General features: G+C 40.7%; 1 protein-coding gene across 3 annotated transcripts in view; it reads left to right on the forward strand.

Annotated features, from left to right (window-relative positions):
- The window catches only part of dennd1c (DENN domain containing 1C), a 14,605-nt gene extending 6,187 nt beyond the window's left edge, over positions 1-8,418 (forward strand). Inside the window, exons 6-23 of one of the 3 annotated variants that reach the window (XM_016664264.1) lie at positions 507-576; positions 665-745; positions 841-906; positions 1,747-1,800; positions 2,163-2,273; positions 2,514-2,614; positions 2,925-2,970; positions 3,073-3,171; positions 3,301-3,426; positions 3,534-3,635; positions 4,946-5,036; positions 5,605-5,645; positions 5,723-5,773; positions 5,858-5,905; positions 5,991-6,098; positions 6,251-6,324; positions 7,122-7,341; positions 7,414-8,418. In XM_016664264.1, coding sequence (XP_016519750.1) covers positions 507-576; positions 665-745; positions 841-906; positions 1,747-1,800; positions 2,163-2,273; positions 2,514-2,614; positions 2,925-2,970; positions 3,073-3,171; positions 3,301-3,426; positions 3,534-3,635; positions 4,946-5,036; positions 5,605-5,645; positions 5,723-5,773; positions 5,858-5,905; positions 5,991-6,098; positions 6,251-6,324; positions 7,122-7,341; positions 7,414-8,364 — 2,440 coding nt within the window. In that variant the 3' untranslated portion in view covers positions 8,365-8,418. Of the gene's footprint in view, positions 1-506; positions 577-664; positions 746-840; positions 907-1,746; positions 1,801-2,162; positions 2,274-2,513; positions 2,615-2,924; positions 2,971-3,069; positions 3,172-3,300; positions 3,427-3,533; positions 3,636-4,945; positions 5,037-5,604; positions 5,646-5,722; positions 5,774-5,857; positions 5,906-5,990; positions 6,099-6,250; positions 6,325-7,121; positions 7,342-7,413 lie in introns of all 3 variants that reach the window. The other 2 variants (XM_007578310.2, XM_007578311.2) reach the window with 2 other exon arrangements.
- Positions 8,419-9,778: the final 1,360 nt, after the last annotated feature.

Genomic DNA, 9,778 nt, shown 5'->3' on the forward strand with positions numbered 1-9,778 from the left:
AATGTTCTGTTCTGTGTGCAAAATTCTTGAATGTTTTTTGGTGTTAAATCCTAAAACATGAAGTGGCATTGTTGTCAGTTGCTATGGCAACGAATCTGCAGCTTAACGAATACAGATAACTTTGCTGTGGATCATAGCACGAAATCAATACCTACATTTCTAAGTTTCACAGAGTTAACGCGGCTATGGATGACATGTAAATGATTAGTCTTTTTGCCCTCCAGCATTGTATGCATGCGCGAAATTTCCATGGGTCCAATAACATGCATGGTGTCTAAGTCATAAGTCAGTGCCTCACCAGCAATGAACCTCACCTCACGTCACTGTTCATTACATATTTTACAAATTATTAGATGTATTCACAAGGGAATTGATTCTTTCTTTTTTCTTTTTTTTTTTTTTAAAGTGATTTCATCCCGTATCGATTCACAAGGGAATCGATTCTTTCTTTTTTCTTTTTTCTTTTTTTTTTAAAAGTGATTTCATCCCGTATCGATTTCAAACAGTTATCTCCCGTGGTTCGAGGTGTTCTACAAACTTCTCAACAGTCTGGCCGACTACCTCTCTAAAGGACAGGTGAGTTCTCCAGGTCCTAACCTCTAACCTCTACTCTCTCCACACTGTTGCACGAGCATCGCGTGAACATAACCCACCTCTTCAACAGATCAATGAGATCAAGGCGCTCCTGGCTACGCTCTACAAGCAGACCATCCCGCTGGCTCCCGGATCCGTCACCCTGCAGATGGTAAATCTCTTAACTAGCCAACGAGAACCCGGGGAGTCACACTTGAGTTTGAACGTGTTCTGTCAGTGGTTTGCGTTTTGTGTTTCTTTCCTGAGGGAGAGCAGCTTTTGGTGAGCACTGAGGTGTCCCGTTCTGTCGGACACACAGAGGGACCAGAGGGGGTGAGTTAGTGCCACCGGAGTCCATGTGGCCCAGAGGCAGATGCAGCCGGGCCTGTTCAGACTAACGCTGGCTGTCTGTGCTTGATGACTTAAGCTTTTATTTTTGTGTGAACTAAAACTCTGTTGACTCACCCCTCTGAGAGATGACATGTCTATGCTGATCCTAACACAGTTAACACTAGCTAGCTTTCATTATTATCTACAGTCTGTTTAAAAACCCATGACTAATGCCTCATTATGGAAATGGTTTGTCTGAGAATTTACTCCATCTGGCTCCAAGCTACAGCTTGTTGTATCATCTTTGTTTTTGTGTTTGGGTTTCATTCCAAAATGACAAAGCCATCTCCAGCAGCTGCGCATTTCTAATCCAATTCACCTACAAATTAACCCCCTGATTTTAAATAACTCTCGTGTTTCGCATCTGTGTCACGGCATGCAATGAAATGTTGATGTAGTTTTGATTGCAGCATAAATACGGTTTCTTCAGTCTGAATGCAGACTTTGCAACCGATCTTGTTAAACCAGAAGTTTAACAGGATGCATATGGTGCACCATTAGGCTTTTGCAGGAACAGACGGCATTAATGGTTCAAAAACAGATATTTGACTCAAAGCTGTGAAAGAGAAAATTGCTCAAAAGCAGCACAGTCTGCATGTAAAAGTACAATTATTGGGCTGATAATTTTGGAATAAAAATGGACAATGTGACAGCCTTTTATTCACATATGCACCAAGATGTTAGACTACATCCACAATGCTGTAAAAAAGTATATCCTCTATTTTCTTCCCTTTTTCTTACTGTGGCTTTATGGTTGTTTTTTTGTTGTTTTTTTCTGGACAGATTCCATATTTTATCGCTCCAGATCCAAAGAGTCTTCCTTCTATTCCTGAAAATGTGAGTATGGTTGCCTAAGTTAATTAGCTATGACTGAGTTTGAGCTGTTTTGCAAAGTCTTTTAGATTTTAGATGTGCAAATCTGATAGAGATATACTCCAAAGTCCTAGCGTTCTGCAAGTCTCAACTCGGCGAGGCTAAAGATAAATATATAAATGTATACCCTACTTTTGTGATACTCATTCATAAGCAGTTTTGAACTGTTCATGTTTCTTCCAGTTCAGGGTTTTGCACTACTTTGTGCTGGGCTGTCTCCTAAAATCCCAAAGAAATCTATCAAAAGTTTGAGATTGTAATTTGACCAAATCTCATAAAATACCAGAACAAAACACAAACACACCCTGTCTCTTTGGCTCTGCTAGAGAAACCTGACTGAGCTGATAGTAGCAGTAGATGTCGGGAATCTCCTTCAGCTCTATGCCAGCATGCTGTTCGAGAGGCGGATCCTCATCTTCTCCAGCAAACTCAGCACCGTAAGACGCACGTTTTCATTTCCCCTTTTTGTTGCATGGTTTTAACACCATCTCCAACACCCTGATCATACTCATACCTCAAACAACACTTATCTTTTAAGTGTGATTAGACCATTTCTAAACATAGAGTTAAAATGTCATTGCTTCATTCTGTGACAAATACAACTCTCTATACTCGTTGATCACATGTGAAGTAGATAAGCATGCACGTTGAAGTTCTCCTCCATTTTGTGTGTGCAGCTAACGTCTTGCGTACACGCTCTCAGTGCTGTTTTATACCCGATGTACTGGCAGCACATCTTCATCCCTGTCCTGCCACCACATCTACTCGACTACTGCTGGTGAGAAGTCCTGTCCGTCCGTCCATCCGTCCATCCTAACCCCAACACTAACACACCAATCCGCCTGCACGTACACTGCGAAAACACAAAATCTTAAGTGACATAATTTGCCAGTAGATCTAGCATGTTTAAAACAAGATCCTGCGACTTGCTAAAAAGCTTCTTGTAAGTTAGTTTTGTCTTATTTCAATCTTCCTAAAATATTTGCTGTAGAAACCAGACAGAAGATACATGGCAAGGTTTTGTGTTTTTGCAGTGTGCCTGTTTACCTGATGACAGAATAACGTGATTTCCTTTTTTGCCGTTACAGTGCGCCCATGCCTTATCTGATTGGAGTCCACACCAGTCTTTCGGAGGTAACCGAGTCGCTCACATCCCCCCACCAGCTTTATTTGCAAGTTGATCAAGTTTATTCTTACTGCCTGTCTTCTCGACAACATATTTCCATCCATTAGCGGGTGAGGAGTCGTGGGTTAGAGGAAGTGGTTATTCTGAATGTTGATACAAACACTCTGGAAACCCCCTTTGATGACCTTAAGAAGATACCTGCAGATGTGGTAAAAACACATATTTATTTAATATTTATTGTAATTTCAGCGAGTTGCTTTGTGTTAGTTGAGCATGCCAGCTGTTTCATGGATAACATCAGGCAGATATCAGCAGGTTTCTTCCATTTATTTGCTCAGATGTCCGGCCTGAAGGTCTGCTTGAAGCGACAGGCAGTGTCTCCTGGCTGTGGTGTTTCTCGAGCTTTCCTGAAGGCTCAAGCTCTGCTGTTCGGAGGCTACAGAGATGCCCTGCAGGGCGACAAGGTCAGTCAGTCACTGCGGTTTGATTAGTTAACACCAATGTTCTCCTTGCAATTGCAGAATATATTTGTTGTGCTTGCTGGTCATTCTATATGCGTCTCTCTTCACAGGAGGGTGACATTTATTTCTGTGAAGAGGTTTTTTTGGATCACAAGTCTACCAGCATGAAGCAATTCCTGCAAAGCGCCATTCATTTGCAATTCTTCAAACAGGTACACAGCGACCTCTGCTGGGCATGTTTCCTGAGTCTTAAAGGGAAAAATACAATAAAACTTTGCAGTCGATTAATTGATGAGACTGCAAATCTATTAAGTTTTAGAAATACTGTATGCACCGTGGTCGCCAGAGTGGATAATAAGAGCGCCTGTAAATGTATGGATTTCGATCGCATATAAGGCAGAAAAGTGAACTCTATGGCGTCATCCCGAACAGTGCCACCTACTGGACATCCAGTGGAATTTCACAAAATATGTCTGGAGACTCATTTGACAAGTCGCAGAGCATCTCAGGAACACAATTCATGACAGACTTGTAGAATAAAATAAATAAAAATAGTTATTGAATTAAATTACCCATTATCAACTAGGGTCCTCAATAATTATTAAAAGTTTTAAGAATGATGCAATTGAGAGGAAATTGCATTTAATGATGTGAATTACTGTCTTTACTGGTATGACTATATTATTCTTGATAATTTACAAAAAAACACAAAAAAAACTTATTTTTACTATTAAACTGCACCATCTAGTAACCAAAACAGTATTAAGATTACTTCAATGGATAAATCTAGAGAGAGAGGGCTAAGAAGATGAGAAGCATTTAATTTAAAGAAAAGGGTAAGATACATCTCCACTTTGAATTATGTTGTACTTTTAATCAATATAAAATATTATAAATTAATTTGTCACATACTTATTTCAAAGTCTAGACACATATTTTGCACCTGAGTGAACATGATGGAAAAACTCTTTGAAAAGTGCTTGTTTAAAAGGATTTGATTTTTTTTTCACTTATAGTTAAACTCAGCATTAGTCCTGCCTAAGACATATTTAGATGTTAAATATTTCAATTCATCCAAGTACTTATGCCTCTTGTCATCACCCTAATCTTTAGATTCCTTGAAAAATTCTTACTGTGACAGACTGGCGACCTGTCCAGGGTGAACCCTGCCTCTCGCCCAGAACGTTAGCTGGAGATAGGCACCAGCAACCCTCCCGACCCCACTGAGGGACAAGGGTGTAAAGAAAATGGATGGATGGATGGAAAAATTCTTACTTTGGTCCATTCCAGGACATTAATGTTACTTCCAACCTGAAGAAACATGGTGGTGAAGTTAAACGATTGCTTTAAATCCAAAGTCCTAAATGGGTATGAATGAATAATTTTGGACTAAACTGTTAGAAATAAATACTGAGGCAAATTTTCATAATCCATGCAAGCTAGCAAGGTTGATTGTTAAAAATGATTCAGATACCAGTGTTTACGTTGGTCTCAAAGCTGTTTCTGCACTTGTTTGTTTCAGTTCATTGACTGTCGCCTGGATGTTCTTAACAAAGGGAAAGAACTCGATGACCTTTTCGAGGAAGAGATAACAAAGTGTGAAACAACAGCAGGTGTGTATCCGTATGTCTTGAGGATGTCACAAGGCAGATTTTTTTATTTTCTTTATTTTTGTCATTTTAGGAATATCCTATCACGATCACCTTTCATAAAATCAATACCATGTGTCTCCTTTTGCGGTAAAATAAGACAGTACATTTTATGATTTTTAAATTACTCATCAGTGACACTCTGGATGCTGGAGTGTCTATTTTTTGACAGATATTTTAACCATTTGACTTGATGTAGTCAACAGTTTTTGTAAACCTAAGTTATGCTCCTTCTGCTGAATAGCAACGTTGGCGCTAGCATCTCTGTCTGATATGACTTGTTGTTGATACGTAATATATTTGGACTACCTGGTGTTTAAAATGCCAAAACCAAAGACAGAACAGCAGCTATAGAGATTAGGAGCCAGTGACAGATTAATCAGGGGCTAAAAAAACCTATCATTTAAAGAAGAAGTCATGAATGAAGTCAATACTTGACGTCAGATTGGGACTTCCCTTTTATGAGAATATATCTTTTTCATATTGTTGAATTAAAACTCTTTCTTTTGGATTTTTTTTCTTTTTTTTTTAGGAAGAGGCAAATCTTATCAGCAGTTAGTTGGCAATTTAAAGGTAAGTTCATTTGACTACATCTGTTTTCCTTATTGGCCAGGAAAGTCCTAACATTCATGTCGTTGTACTTCTAACAGAAAGGGGGCGGCGCTCTCATCCTAAACATGAAGACCAAAGCAAACATGAAGGTGAGTCCAGATGTGACTGGGCTTTAAGGGAGGACAGCTCTGTGTTGCGGGTGCCGCCTAACTTTTCATTGTTGTCTCTAACAGACTAAAGGTCTCACCAAATCCGGTTTGAAAAACCTGCTGATTCACAAGGTAGGCTCGTGTTCATGTAGGCAAACGCTTTGATTCACCCGAATGCTGCTGGCTTCTCTTACTCACTTCACCGTGTGTCATGCAGGTCCACCATGAGGACCGCAGCCTCCAGAGGGGCGGATCGATGTCACACCGCCGTGTCCAGTCTGACAGCTTGCAGAGCCGCCTGCCCATCACACAACACTTTGGAAAAGTAAGACTTTTTTTTTGTTGTTGTTGTTTCCAGCAAACAAATCTACATCTGAATCAAGTTAAATGTGTAAGACAGACAGTCCCGTTTTGTGCCGTCTTCCAACTGTTTTTGTTATATTTTCTTTTTCTGGTCTTGGTTTTCTACTCCATTAGTCACGGCCTCGCCGACCTGCTCAGAAAATCAGAGACAAGGACGTCACAAAGGACACAGAAGATCTCTGGGACAGGTGGGAAATCCACTAATACACCATTAGTCTCCTCAAACGGTCCCCAGTTTTAAAGCTCCAGCCAAGGGCCAAACGTATAACTAAAAGGTCTGCTTTATTTTGTCAAAAGTGGAAGATAGGTTTAATTTATTTTTTTTGTTGCAAAATGAATATGAAAGCCTGTTGCAGCCATGTTTAAATTACATTTTTAAAATAATTATTTTTACTGTTTCTCATCAAGTTCCTGCTCTGTAGAACATAAATACAATTTAATACCAGTGTTTGTGATATTATTTAGAAACGTCAGGACATTAGAAGAACCCAACCAGGAAGTCTATTGAGAACCTTTGGTTATATTTTTAAGAGATGTTTTTTCTTTTCTTCACATAAACAATATATGCGGATGTAGGGAACATGCATTGATCATATCGATCCAACAAAATGGGCCCAAAGTAAAACAGCATGACGTGGCCAAGTGAAGACCAACTGCTGACATCTCTGACATATGCAAAGGGAAACTAGTTTTTTTATCTCTTCCCTTTTTCGAGGTTTTGTTTCCACTTTATGATTCCAACACATGACAGTCTGTTGCTCTGTTTAACGAAGCCACACATAAAATAACCTAGAATACTGTCTCTGGAAATCAAGAGTGAAAAAAAAACAACAAAAAAAACCCCAACTGATTCATTTATTTACTAAATAATTTCTCAATGCAGTAGATGAAGCATTTCATTTGACACCTGCTACGCATATTTATATTATAATATCACTATTTCTAACTTCTATTTAGTTTTATTGATGTTATTTTTTGTTCTCAGTGAGGAGAACTCGAGGCTCGCTGGACAGCCTGACTCCGAGATTCTGAAGGAAGAAGAAGAAGACGAAGACGATTCACCGTTATGCGACTCAGAGGAGATGGATCTCCTGGGGGAGATCTTTGACACTCTTAGCTCGCGCAGCTCCCACGACCGAGGCCTGTTGTATGGCACTCGCAGCCTGGATTTGTTTGGACCAGACAGCCATGACTACATCATTAAGGTAAATCAGTAAGGAAACGATCAGCACTCCCGCTTGGAAGTCAGTTCTAATTCTCTTTTATGTGGTTGTTAGCGTGTTCCAGGCAACCCCAGCCAGGAGAGCCTGTCTCTGTCCATCAGCGGCAGCGGCAGCTTGCACAGCTGGAATCTGGAGACCACAGAGGAGCTCTCGGATCGGACGGAGGACTCGGACTGGCACGGCCTGGACAGCAGCTTGCCGGAGGAGGAGGGAGCAGGATGTCTCCTGGTGGCAAGTGAGGTCGCCGAGCACGAAGCGAAACAAAGGGAGGTCAGGGAAAAACAGAGAGAATCTGATGGAGAAATAAATGAGAAGCAGGAAATAACCAACAGCGATAACTTTAAGGAAGTGAAGATAGAAGAGGAGCCAAGTAAAGAAGACATAGCAAGCTTTGGGGAAAGCTCGCAAGAAACGACTGAAGGAAAAGAAGACGAAAGAATGAAGGATGACGGGAAAGATGAGGGAACTCAGAGCGAGGAGGTAGCTGTGTTACAAGAGGAGGAAGGGAAAACGAATAACGTGCAGGAAAATGAAACAAAAGAAGAAATGAAAGAAACACAGAAGGATACAAATAATGATTCTACAGAAACATTGAACTTAAAGTGTGTGAACAGAGAAGACCTGCTGTTGAATTCGGTGGGAGAGCCGCAGAATGACGCTACAGTCCCACCGGAGCCTGACGACGTTACCGCCGAGTCTAAACCGCCTCCATCTGAGGAGAAAGAGAGTGATAAAACCCCAAAGAAGGAGGAGCAGGGGCCCCGCGTGACCTCGCCTCCTCCCAAAGTCCTTTCCGCCGTAGCGCGCTTCCAATGTCAGCCACACGGCCAGCAGGGATTTCAGCTCAGGTCCGTTTCTAAGAACTCTGCCGAGCCTGCGTTGCGATGCAGAGAAAAGGTACAGACTCCATGTGAGTTGGACGCAAACAGAAACGCAGAGGCGTCTGAGGAGGAAGACCGCCCTCCGATCAAAGTGTCTGAACTGAAGAAGAGATTTGAAGCTTGATGGTAACATCTCAGTTTTCACTGGTTTAGGTGGAAACCCAAACATCCCCATCAACACTTTCCAGCTCAATGGGATTCCAAGATGCTCCGAAGGCAGAAGGGGGTTTCATGCAAACAAATACCCAAAGTATCTCTTTGCTAAGCTAAGAGGCAGGTCCCATTAGTTTTATTGAAGATGAAGGAAATAGGAAACAGTAAATATTTTTGGTTTTAGAAAGGGCTCAGGATCAAACTAAAGCATCATTATTAACTCAAAAAGAAAAAAAAGATAACACTTTATTTGAAGGGGTGTGCATAAGACTGACATGACACTGTCATAAACACGACAACATCTGTCATGAACATAAAGTCTTTATGAATGTTTATGACAGTTGTCATGAAGTGTCATTCAGTAAATAATGACACTTTTAATAAAGTTGCTCTAAAAGTTCCATTATAAGTCCATTAAAAGTGTCAACTTTGCATGATTTTGTAAATTATGATAATTTAATGTAAAGTTGCCATTTTTAATGGACTTTTAATGCAACTTTTTGAGCAACTTCGCATTAAAAGTGTCATTATTTACCGAATGACACTTCATGACAACCGTCATAGACATTCATAAAGACTCCTTCATGTTCATGACAGGTGTTATGTCAGTCTTATGCACACCCCTTCAAATAAAGTTACCAAAAAAAAAAAACAAAGAAAATGTTATTTATGGCATTCATTGAACTGTTAAACTCTCAGGTTGGAAGTTGCTGGTTTCAGTGGTTGCTAGGATCTTCGTCCCCATTGCTTCTGTTTTCCATTTCTTTTTTTAAATTGCTTGAACTGTTTGAGCTCATCCTTTCCAAGCAACATAAATTGAAACTTAAGTGACGTTTCAAAGCCATGAACCAGACGGGCTAAAGCAGTGGTTCTCCATCCTGTTCCTCAGCACTCATTGTCCTCCAGGAATTTGAGTATTCCCTGTTCCCACATCCATCCTAATCTGCTCAATCTGGGATTGGGTTGCTGTGGGCAGCAGCCTAAACAGAGAAGCACAAGGTGCTCCATGGTCAGCTGAGAAACATTTAGTCCTGGGTCTTCCCAGAACATCTCACCAGGGAGGTGAGGGGTGATGCTGTAATCAGGTGTGCCAAATAAGAGACATCTAGGACAGGAAGGACAATGTGGATCAGGACTGAGAACCACTGGGCTGAAGGGATCGCTTGGATTTTTTGAGTCAAGTTCTGTGAACTTTTTAGCAAACATTTCCATACCTGTAAAAAGACATAATAGAACCAATCAGCCATATCTTTACTCTAAGTGAGTTAGAGGAAGGATATGGCCTCACCATTTAACCTCAGTCTGCACGGCTCTATAGCAGAGTTAGCAGCATGTTGAAAAGTTTTAAATTTAAATTGTATGGCTACCAAAGGGAAGGGAAAAAA

This window comes from Poecilia formosa, unplaced genomic scaffold, assembly GCF_000485575.1.
Source record: "Poecilia formosa unplaced genomic scaffold, Poecilia_formosa-5.1.2 Scaffold474, whole genome shotgun sequence".
NCBI lineage: Eukaryota > Metazoa > Chordata > Actinopteri > Cyprinodontiformes > Poeciliidae > Poecilia > Poecilia formosa.